The sequence below is a fragment of the Falco peregrinus genome, chromosome 4 (genome assembly GCF_023634155.1).
Source record: "Falco peregrinus isolate bFalPer1 chromosome 4, bFalPer1.pri, whole genome shotgun sequence".
In the NCBI taxonomy this organism is placed as follows: domain Eukaryota; kingdom Metazoa; phylum Chordata; class Aves; order Falconiformes; family Falconidae; genus Falco; species Falco peregrinus.
This window is the reverse complement of record NC_073724.1, coordinates 31046306-31058513: the sequence shown is the minus strand read 5'-3', so window position 1 is coordinate 31058513 and position 12208 is coordinate 31046306. Positions and strand designations below refer to the sequence as shown.

Genomic DNA, 12208 nt, shown 5'->3' with positions numbered 1-12208 from the left:
AGTCTTTGCAGGGAAAGAACTACTCAGTTTCTGCAGCAATGAGAGATGGAGAATCCCCACCGCAGGATGACCTGGAACAGTGACCATGCCCCAAGCTAAAACTGTTAGACCTACATCAGTACCACTGAGTACTCAGAGAACACAGCTGCTAAATTTCAGTTGATCTCTTCTGAACAGTGGTGAACTGTGATTTTTTGAAAGACAAAAGAACTTCATTAAATCTGGGAGAGTTTCCACAGGGCTGGTTTAGAAATGTTAAGAGTAGGAACATGCAACATGTTGAACTCTGGAGCAGTTCCAGTATGCCTTTGCAACCAGGACAGCTGGGTATACCTGGCAGGTGCAGACAGTTTGGTCAGTCCCGATCTGTGGTTGTGGAAACAGTGATGCTGCAGCAATTGTTTAAAGCTGATGTTGCCAGAAGATGTGGGATCCAACCTGTAAACCCAAGCAGGTTTAGCACTGGCTGTCATAGAATGGGAGGAGGATCCCCGCTGAGTTTTGTCGTGTCCAGCCCATGAACCGTTTGTGGGATTTCCCTTTCCCACAAGTCTCAGGTGTGTAATATTTGTAAATGTGGCTATGAGCCACATGAAGATTTAGGGCTACTGCTCCAGAGGATGGAAAGATTGGCCTGCCTCGTGCTTAGTCAACTGCAAAAATTGGCTGAAATGGTTTTAAGACTGAGCAGACAATGGGTGACACTCCCATAATTATGTTTTGGAAAACCGCTGAATTGGTTTGGCTACAGCTTTCAGTGAATGAAGAAAAATGTGGAAAATCTCAACTGGAAGTTTTCTCTTTAGCAAACACAAAAATAATGAACATGGAGCTTACTGTCCAGGACTTAAGGAGCAATTTTAACCTGTTCTAAAATGTCTGTGGCTTCTGTTACAATTATTGTTCATTACCAAAATAGCTGTACTATTTTTTCCATTGTTTAGAATCACTGATACAGTGGCTTACTTACTGTGAGCGTTTAGCTGTACATTGTTTTGCTACACACTCTGCATTGTGGTGCTCCAAACTGCTGCAGAAAAAGGTGATGCTTGTTATTGTTCGGGTGTATAATGCATTTTTAATTGGACTGTGATGAAATTTAGTAATTCTAATGTGTCAAACTTTTTATTTCCCAAAGTATGGGAAATAAAGAAGCTTTTTTACCTTCTGGAATGTATGATGTTTAATTAAGTTACTGTCTTTCTGTAAAATGAAGTCAGAGAGAAGTAATATCATATGTGCTCAAAATGCTTACAGGTTTAATAGGTCAAATTATTAAATAGTGTTTTGCTTTAGACACAGACAACCTTTTGAACTTGTACAGAATTTTTATTGTTCTTTCCTAGCTGCTCCACATGATAATGTAATGCGGGATGATTACTGAAGTTTTTATCTGGTAGATTACCCAGTTAACCTGGCACTCCAGTAAATTGTCATGTTCTGGCAAAAAGGCAGGACATTATGCAAAAGAGCACTTCAGCACACAGATCTGCTCAGTACACAAGCACATTGCGGTTTTCTTTTTATTTTACTATTTTGTAGGATTGCATTGATGTGGGTTGGTGGGAAGGAGAACTCAATGGCAGACGAGGTGTATTTCCAGATAACTTTGTCAAGCTTCTTCCTTCTGATTTTGAAAAAGAGGTAAGCAATATATTTTATTATTTTTGCTTTAGAATACAGAATGAAAGTGGAGTTGAAAGAAGTTCTCTTTCAGATACATGAGTTTGATAAAGTTTTACTTCTAACTTAATAACAAAAAAACTTTAAAGGAAACAAATACTGGGTTTAAAAGCATCCATGAAGACAATGTGTGACACTCAAAGTCACATTATGGAGTTTCTTTGAAGGATTTTATTGGCCTATCCAGTCAGTCTGACTCCACTACATTGCTCTGAAAGCCCTCTGTCCTGTGTCCTAAGTTTGAGAGAGGTCCCACGGTAATTTGCTGAGTCAGATGATGCAGTGATGACCGGAATTGTTAACTCCTCTCCGTTGTTTTTCTGGTGGAATATGGAAAGTTTTCTGGTGAAACATGAAAAGTTAGTGTACCACCTGCATGCTGATTGACAACAGTCAGGAATGAAACGGGTGAAATTTTAACTGTGAAATTTGAAAGACAACAGTAAGCTTTTGGTATCTCAAAGGCATGTTTCTTTATCTCTCTCAGAATTATTAAAAAAGAAGGTATAAAATCTATGCAAAAGGTTTTTCACCTTCTGTTTATTTGAAAGAGAAGGTGTTGTTGTTTGCCAAACAATACTTAGAAATCCTGCAGCTTCCTGGAATAAAGTAATGGATTACTTCACCCAAAAGTCCATTCCATTTTCAGGAACTTTTTCATTCATCGGTGGGGTATTACAAGCTTGCAGTCAGACTTTTGATGAGTGTTTCACAGTGACAGTGTAAGCCACCTGTGATAAAACCGAGACTTACTGACAGTCAGCTTCAGTCTTTGGCAATAAAATTAGATGCTGGAGGCAAAAATTAAATACTTGGAAAGCTTAATAAAGCAACTATTAACTCATAGAAGTTAACATGGTAATTATTGAAAATGAAGGTAGAAAGGACAGCAGAAACTGTGGGAGGTGAAAACGCAGTTCCATAGCAGAGTGAATATCCTGGCCTTAGGCCTAACAATAAAAGAAGGTGATTTCCAGAAGAGGCAAAAATCATAAACCTTAAGACATCATGAGCCTATTATAGAAGAAAAAAAATACCTTTACTCTTACCAATTTTTTTTTGTGGTGAAATTTATTCAGTCTTTTTCAACTTACAAATTATGTGTCTTTAAACAATGAATAGAACTTGCAAAATAAATTAAATATTCAGACATTTAGAAATTGCAGCTAGGTTTGCTATAAATGTGGAGAATAAAATGTTATTAATTTTTAAAATGGCACAAATCTGGCAACATGAATAAGTAACTAGTGGGACTACGGACTGTCCGACTTTGCTTGAATCAGTACAAAAAGGGAAGGAAATAGATACTTTTTGAGTGGTTTTGTCAGGTATTTTCTGATGATCCAGAAACCCTGGATTCCATCCCATGGCCTGAAAGCATTTGTTGCAGTAATACTTCTGCTTGTTGAACAAAAGCTTAGGACCTTTTCTCATGTCCTTGTTCAGTCCCCAGTTTTCCAGTCCTGATTCTTTTCCACACATGGCTGTTTGTCCCAGGCCTCTTCTATTCACTGCCTTGTCCCAGTCTCCACCTTTCAGGTGGTCTCGATTACAGGATTTCCCCCTGAGCTCACTACCCGAGTCTAAATCATCGTCTGGATTTATTTTCTATCCCTACACAAAATTTCTTTATCCATCTTGTTTTCCTCTCCCCTCTCGCTTTGTCCCTGCTCTGTATTTCTGTTCTCTTCTTGCCCAACCAATCCTGGTTTCCTTTCTGTTGGCTTCATTTCTAGTCTGTCTCCATCTCCTCCTCTGTTACCTCATCCAGCCACAGACCCTTGTAATTCCTCCTTCCTTCTCCATGTTTCCCTCAGCACTCTTAACTTCCCCCTCACGCTACTTCCTTTCTGACCTTTGCCTTTTTGAAACAATGTATTTCCCTCATCAGCTTCCAGTTAAAGCCACTTTGTCTAATGAACCATAGGATCCTTTCTCCTTTGTGTTTATCTAAATTAGTGGTTTTGTTTTAATCAGGAGTGGCATCTCTAGTGAATCTCTCACTTGTCCGTCTGCACTTGCTATGCTTTGGTTTGCCTTGAAAACAGGTCTCAGGGGACATGAACGAGACTCCTTTCAGATGAGAACTAAGCCAAAAGATGTGCTAAAGGTGTGCACCTCATATATTCCAACTGCTGACGTATGGACAGTCAACGGGATCAGACTCACATCGCTCCAGAATAAGACCCCAAATGTGTATATTGTACTGTTGGATCCTCAGCACCAACTGTTTCACTCTGCAGCCATTATCAACCAAACTCCCAATTGCTATCCCAAGACATCCATTGTCCCTGTCTTCTTTCCTTCCCACATTTTCTGCACTTTTCTGCATTTAAACCTTGAACTGTGTTGCCTAAATTCTTGCAGAAGTGTCTCTGACAGTATAAGGGACTCACTGTTCATGGACAGTGGCCCACGGCAGCCGGGCTAGAGAAGACCATTCTGAGCTCCATTCTTGGCCACAGCCTTCTCAGGTTGATGACAACAGATGAACTGGATAGGATAAGGTGGTAGGAGGTGGTAGGCTGCAACCTGAGGCTTGTAAGATGGCAACTTCAGAGATTTAAGCCGTTAGGCTTACTCAGCCTGGGCAAAACTGGTAACTTTTTTTCTCCAGAGATGAAAACGTTTGCTAGATTTGAGAGAGATCCCCAGGAAAGGTGAGTGGCAAGGGCTCAGCCATCACAGAAAACCTGTTCCCTGTCAATGTTCAGGCCAAGACTTGAGAGATCTAGGGCAGAAGCTGAACTAATTACTGCAAGTGAGCAAAACAATTGATCTTTCTTGAAAGTAGGTGAGCCATTTGGCAGATATGTAGAAAATAATGGGAAGGGTGTGTGTCAACATGAGTTTGATAGAAAATACCAACCTAAATGGTTGGTCAAAGTTTGGCAAAGCTATGCATATCTGGAAACATCATCTTACAGATAGTTCCACAAGACGATTTAGTGTTGCATAGGTGGTGATGTAGTGACAGTGATTGTGATCCATGTGCAGGAAAGGAAATAAGTTTCCTCCTCAGAAAAAAAGGATGGATATAGGAAGAAAAAAATTAATACTTAGGCTTTATTCTTAATAATTCTGATTTTTTTCCCCTTTTTTTTTTTTTTTTTTTTTTTTTTAAGAGTGAGAGTTAAGGTATATCATTTCATCTGACATGGTGCTCCATTTGGTTTTGTGTTCATTCCAGGATATATACGCATACCAGTATGGTGTGTGTGCATACACACACATCAACACAGAAGAAAAGCTACTCCTGCCCTAGCCTGAAGGTCAAGAGAAATGGTTCTGGCACTGATTTGGTGGTCGTGTTTCTCGGCCATACCATTGGCAGATCTATTAGGAAAAAGGTCATAACAGAGACAGTAAAAGTAAAAAGTACATATTGGTTGGAGAAATTTATTTCATTTCACCAAACAGCTTTATTTAGGCTGTTTTAAAATTTTTAATTTTTAAAATTAAATTAAAATTTTAATAATTGTCTTTCACAACTGGACCTATAAATATATCATAGTGAGTGAATAAAATGTAACCTTTGCAGCATTTCCTGTGTTACGCATTTTTGCCCTATTTGTGAGTCTGCAAAAACACACTTCAGGTTTTGCCATGTCTGTCTGGGTCTTTGTGTTTGTTTTTTTCCCAAAATGGGCTGGAATATTTACAAGATTGAATTCTAAATAAATAGGTTTCTTCAGTGAACCAAAGGTCATGTATTTCTCTAATCTTAAGGCACATAAACTGGACTTTTTTCCCCTCAGCAGGACATTTTAGTTGTGAAAGTAGAAATATGTCATTTTATTTGTCAATGCTATTTTCTCTCTTCAGATTCATTTCAGTGAAGATACAGAAGACACATCTGTAGTCTAAGACTTGTAATTATTAATAATAAGCAATGTATGATTAATTCCAGCCTTTGTATGGATGAGATTTACAGGCATTTTGAAGCAATCTGTTTTCTTCTGTTATTACATTTTAGAGACCGAAGAAACCACCGCCTCCATCAGCTCCTGTCATCAAACAAGGATCGGGTAAGGTGCAGCTGATTTTTGTACAGCACATGTCAGTAAGCACATCTCAATTTAAATTAAGTGTATTCAAATTTATATAGAATTCATCTGTATCAAAATTGATAAGCAGAAGGTGTCTAGACAACAGCTAATAAATCAGAATCAAACTGAAAAAAGATGATAACCCCGAAAGACTGTGGTGTGCTTTTTAAATACATTGGAGGCAACCATCTGCACCATTTTAAAATAATGTAATTTGCCCCTTAAACATGTTCAGTCAGAGAGAGCATGATACTTCAGGTTTTGAAAGTTCTTTGGTTCTGTTCCTTGACTGAAGTTGGTTGTGTGCATGTCTTTGCAGCGTAGAGCCAGTATGCTGGAATCTTATAATACCTGCAGGAGGAAACTGCCTTCACTTTACACCTACAGATCTGGGTTTCTTCTAGAGATAAAAAGCTTTTTTGCATATCTGTAATATAGTGTCATAGACCTTGGCTGTAATACAAGGGCCCCATCTGAGTTGCAGTCTAAAACTTACAGATCTGCATGAATGTTAGAGCTGGCTGTCTCCAGGTTCTGTGCCATAGTTAGATTCTTGCTTTTCAATACTTTATAGCCATAAGTATTAAATGAGTTATCCTGAATCTGGTTATGTAGATAATGGTGTTGCAAATATATTAAGGGGCTGGTTATATTTTCCAAACAGATGAGTGCTAGCAAAGCTAGTTTTGGAATATTTTAAACTGAATTGTTTATAAATACCGAGAGCTGAAACCACTTTTATTTGTAGTTTTAAAATAACCTCTCAATACAAATTTTCAGAAGTGCCTGCATGAATTATTTTTTCTGTGAAACTTAGAAACAGTTATAATATCTATGCATTTGACAGTTCTGACCTCAGAAACCAAATTCCAGTTCCATTCATGTAAAATCACAAATCACAAGGCATGGGATGCTCTCAGAGTTTTCATTTGTGTTACATTTGTGGTGGAGACTTAACAATGGCTGGAACTCATTAATCCTTCAGCTCCAGTTGGTTTGTTAAAATTCTGCAGCAGCACTACTGCTTCCCCCACTGCTGGCACACATTAAAAAACCAAAACTAACACATCCAATCTAGCCATATCATTTTTCTTGTCACTGTGGTCTGTTCCAGCTTTCAATGCTTTAAAAAGTAAATTTCCCTCCCTATAGTCTTGATCTATTAATAGAAGTTACACCAGTGTACAATTCACTGTGAATCAATAAGCTATAATTTAGCTAGTTTGAATTTGTCAAGCAGTTCTTTCACTACAGAATCATGACTATAAATATTTGGTTTGCTTATTGACACCCATGGCTTATTCTTCACTCTGTCTTGAGACTCCTAAAAAACTAAATCTGATTTTAAGATCAGTAACAGTGTCCAGAGAGAGCAGTATAACTTTGCCATCTAGTGGTGGTTGCATATTAGAGATATCGTAGTGACAACTCACATTACAGTCTGACACATTTCAGAAAAGCTCTATAAAACATTGTATTTCTTTCAATTTATACACCTATAATTAGAGAATAGTACTTCTAATCTGTTTTTACCTGTTTACATCCAGCGCATTAGATCTGTCACCATAGCAGGATAATGTGCCCATTTTCAGAAGGAAAAATGGATGCTTAAAGGATGCAGATGATTTGATTAAGGCCATCTAAGTCTATGGCAAAGCCAAGACTATTGCTATTCTTTGTTTTCATAATCAGTCTTTGACAAGTCCTGGCTGACTATGCACAAGAGTTTCTTCTGATATGTATTTAGAGATGAAAATCATCCTATGTTTATTACCATCCTAACATATTCTACTTTGACAAATTACCACTTTACCAAGGTGACACTGTATTTTACCACATCCCCACGTCCAGCCTTACTGTTGATAGTAGGCAACAACTTCCAGTAATGTTTCTGCATATTTAACCAGTCATAGTGTGATGAATAAGTTGAGAACTGCCAGTTCAGCCTAAATAAATATCAGTGCCTTCTGATGCAGAGCATAAAATCATAGCAGAGAACTAGAATTGGTCTTTGTACTACAAGTGGCACATATGTAAAGGAGGTGTCTACTTTGTATTATAGTGTAGCTGGAAGTTTGGCTGTATTTCCAAATTCTGTTCAGCAGTAGACTGCCAGGGCCATCTGTGCTGGGCTACTTTAGAAAATAAGGTGAAAACTGGAGAACCAAAGTTGGGAGCACAAGTCCCTTACAGAATGATTAAAAAGCAGTAGGCATTGTACTGGGTGGCTGGGATGAGCAATGCACCTGTGTCTAGACCGAAGGGTGGGAATACGCTTCTGAGTCCCTCTGGGAGCTGGAGGGCACCAGAGCTTCCTTGCAGCTGACTGTCTCCTGGCAGCTAAGGCAGGATCATGATGCCTGCCTGGGCACTGATTAATTTGGGGGTCACAACCCAAGTAGGGAGTACACCTGAGCCTGGGAGCTTCTCAGTGATTGTAGGATCATTGGTTTAGACGTGGCCAGAGAACATCTCTCTGTATGTTAGTCATGACTGTTAATCTTACTGTAATGAGGTATATAGACTTGTGTCTCTTTTTTTCTTGAACACGCTAGTACATGCATGTTTATCAGTATGTTGACTTCTGCTTTGCATAACTTGTGTTTAGAAAGACTTTAATTGGTTTCTGGCAACAGTTTCTCCTCTCAGGAGTGAAGTATTTTTCATAGAATCACATAGGTTGGAAAAGACCTGTAAGATCATCAAATCCAACCATAAAATTCAGTATTATTTATTGACATAATAAGTGATACAAGTGTTGCCTGTCTGCCAGCACAGTTATATAAAGAAACAATGGGTGGTGATCACCACTGATGAGTACTGATTTCTTGGAACCAGCTGCAGAAAAGAGTTGTGACAGCACGTTCAGAAAATATAAATGTACTTGAGAACTGTATGTAACAGAATACATTGAAGCAAAAACTTGCCTTGTGTTCCCTGCCCTGCCTCTCTGCTTTTCTTGGATGTCATCTACTGTAATTTTTATTGAAATACTAATAGTGTAACCTAAAGTGGTTTTCAACACTGCTAAGTTGAAATGGCAATAGCACCTAGTAGTTAGCCAATGCAGTGAAGCCAATATTCAGTAAAGCATTTTGTATAGTATGGGGACTAGAAGATTGCATCTTGCACGTGCCAGGAAATTTTTGCAAAATCTTCCCATTGTTGGTGCCACAAGTTCCCATATTCCTTGTAGCAACAAAAGTCAGTATGTCAGGATCTCTAGTACAGAGGCAGAAGGCAGCACGGGCCTACACCTCCAGGCCAAAAGCTGTCAAATAAAATATGCAGAATACTGTCAGTACTACTATTTTCATCATTCTAATATGTGGAAGTGAACAGCTAGTACTAGAGGTGAAAAAGAGGGGAGTTTCAACTTAATATAAAATAAGCCCTGTATATTCATCTATATTAACTATTCTCTTGGCAGAAGTGCTCAATTAATTGATTTATTCCTAATGATTCTCTGCACTGTTGAATTGCTCTTCAGTTAAGTATGTCTACAATGGTAAAGGATCTGTCCACATTTAAAAATCTGTAGTTACTGAATTATTTTCTTTCCTTCACAGAATGGTCTGAAAGTGCTTATTCTTGTGACATGCATGCTTTGGAAACTATGAACTAGTCTGTCAAAACGTAAACATCCAATTGCTTTTTTGCCATTATGGTGTAAGGAAATACTTGAAGCTGGATTTATGTTCAGTTTTAGCAAGACATTTTCAAATTGAAGAGTGTAAAAAGCCTAAGAAATTGCAGAGTTAAATCGTATGTGGCCATATATGCTGTTTTCTTGCGTTGTTCAGAATTCCAAATTTTCCTTTCTTCGACAGGTACCACAGATCGAAAGCATGAAATCAAAAAGGTTCCTCCTGAAAGGCCAGAATGTCTTCCTAATCGAACAGAAGAAAAAGGTATGAAATGTGCTTTCCTGCCTGCTCTCAGCAGAGAGGCAGGGGAAATGGAACCGATGCACATCCTTATTTCCCAGTCTCTGTTTTCATTAAGTGTATTGTTTGGATGTTTATTTCCCAGTCGGATAGATCTGTGATGACAGGCATTTTGGAAAGGATTGCACTGTTGCTTTTGAACTAAATTCAGGATATTCAGTTGTACCAGTCCAGAGCTGTTAAATATTTGCAGCCTCAACTGAAGTCAAGGGGGGAGATAGGCTCTCCATACATAAAATGCTGTCTCAAGCTCTGCACTTAGTAAAACCCAGGACCTTGATCAAGTAAGATACCCTAGATGAGTGTGTACTTTTTTCTTAACATCTGCATGCCTTAGTTCTCTAGTTAAAAGCAGGGTTGGTGGTTTCCCTGCGTCACTGTTGTGGGTTAGCCCCGGCTGGCAACCGGGCACCACACAGCTGCTGACTTACTTGCACCACAGTGGGATGGGGGGAGAGAATTGCAAGAGTAAAAGTGAGAAGACTCATGGGTTGAGATAAAGACAGTTTAATAGATAAGGGAAAGACCGTGCACACAAGCAAAGCAAGACAAGGAATTCATTCACTGCTTCCCATGGGCAGGCAGGTGTTCAGCCATCCCCAGGAAAGCTGGGCTCCATCACGTGTAATGGTTACTTGGGAACACAAACACCATCACTGTGAATGGCCCCCCCCTCTTCCTTCTTCTTCCCCCAGCTTATATATACTCAGCATGATGTCCTATGGTATGGAATATCCCCCTGGCCAGGTCAAGGCAACTGTCCCAACTGTGTCCCCCTACAGCCTCCCATGCCCCTCCAGCCCTTTCACTGGCAGGGCTTGAGAAACTGAAAAGGCCTTGACCTAGTATAAACACTACCTAGCAACAACCAAAACCATCAGTGTGCTGTCAAGACCGTTCTCACACCAAATTCAAAACATACCACAGCACTGAAAAGAAAACCAACTCTATCCCAGCTGAAACCAGGACAGTCACGGAGGGGCTTTGTGAAGATATAGTCATTAATGCTTATGAATCACCCCATTGTCATAGGCACAAAAGTCATAGGCAAGCCTGTGAAGAGATGAAAAAGTTCTGTCTTCAAAGCCAGGTTTGAACATTGCAAGAAATGGAGCACAGCACCACACAGAGCAGTGACGAGCAAATTAAACCTTTAATGGTTTCATTGTGTTCGTTGTGCATTCTGAAAAGTCTGGGGAGAATAGTTACATTGATTCTCTAATTTAAGATGGTGCCAAGTTTTATATGTTTAAGTGGACTATTAGATTGTACAGACAAGTTTAGGGGATTTCTTAACTTTTAAGTATTTGAATTTGAAGTCTTTTAAAAGGCACATGTTTGTACATGACTAAATGTATAACATGTAGTTATAATTTCATGCCAGAACGTTCAGACTTTGCACCAAGATCTGTTTCTGGATATGTGTCTTAGTGATCTGACAGGTGTTTTAGCCATTTTATTTACGTATGTTTACTTTTGGTTATGTGCACTACTTCTTGTGGTTATCTTGCCAATAAAACCCTTTTCTTTCTATTTTTGCATTTGCAAAGCCAACTGTCAAAACAGTGGAGGAATTTTAAATAATGTTACTGTCCCAGAGTATAAATATCTGTAACTTTTCTAAATGTTGAAAGGAGGCCTTAGGAGTCGTGCCTATGTTTCTGGAGTACCAGGGAGTGGCAGGAATCGTTCAGTGTGGTCTGGCAGTGGGGGTGGCACAGGAATGTTCTTTGCCCTGTGTGTTGGTATGCTGCCTAGCCTGTCCCTCATGCATAGTTAAGGTTCTTGGAGACTGACACAGTATAAATTGTCATGGGAGTAAGTGTGTAAAAATCACACAACACGCTGGAAAATCTTCAGTGTTACAGAGGACCTAATGATTGATTGCATCAACTGAAAGTGAACTGAAAAGGGGTCTATGCCTGCGAGCAACAGTCACTTGCTGGACTGTTCCAAATCCAATGTGGATTTTGTTCCTGGTGATTTATTCCATGATCCTCTCAGACTGAAACCTAGAACCCATTAAGCAATACCCTGAAACACTCCCAATACCTCTTACATGCTTACAGAGGTGTAATATTCATGAGATACCATAGACAGTGTTGTCAATTGATGTGGGGTGTTGACACAGTAGGATACAGAGAATGAAACTTTTGTCCCTTTGAGAGCTTTGTCCTTTCTTTAAGAAGAATCAGGTTTCCTATGGTGTGGCAAACGTGTTTACATGTTTGTTTTGTATTATGAATTTAGAGCATATTATTTACAAGAGTTATCCATGTGTATTGTACTTTACATGCTCACAGGCACTGCATGTTTGGCATTGGATATTAGTATTGTGGCACTTCTTAACTATGCATAAACAGTACTGCAAATGATCCAATTTTTCACTGGCAAACAGAAAAATTTGGCATGTAAGTCTGTGCTTAAAACCTAAATAAAAGGTCTGATTTTTCCAAGGGTCTATATCCTGACAATCATTGCTACATTTTAATGCTTCTATTTTTATTTAACTGTAGTTCACTTGAAACG

At 39.0% G+C, this 12208-nt stretch overlaps 1 protein-coding gene across 6 annotated transcripts in view; it reads left to right on the top strand.

The window, feature by feature from the left end:
- Nucleotides 1-12208, top strand: part of SH3KBP1 (SH3 domain containing kinase binding protein 1) — a 232069-nt gene that overhangs the window by 194048 nt on the left and 25813 nt on the right. For all 6 annotated transcript variants that reach the window (XM_055801265.1, XM_055801264.1, XM_027778946.2 and 3 more), the window contains 3 exons: nucleotides 1543-1644; nucleotides 5660-5711; nucleotides 9563-9643. In XM_055801265.1, the coding sequence (XP_055657240.1) occupies nucleotides 1543-1644; nucleotides 5660-5711; nucleotides 9563-9643 (235 nt within the window). The remainder of the gene's footprint in view (nucleotides 1-1542; nucleotides 1645-5659; nucleotides 5712-9562; nucleotides 9644-12208) is intronic.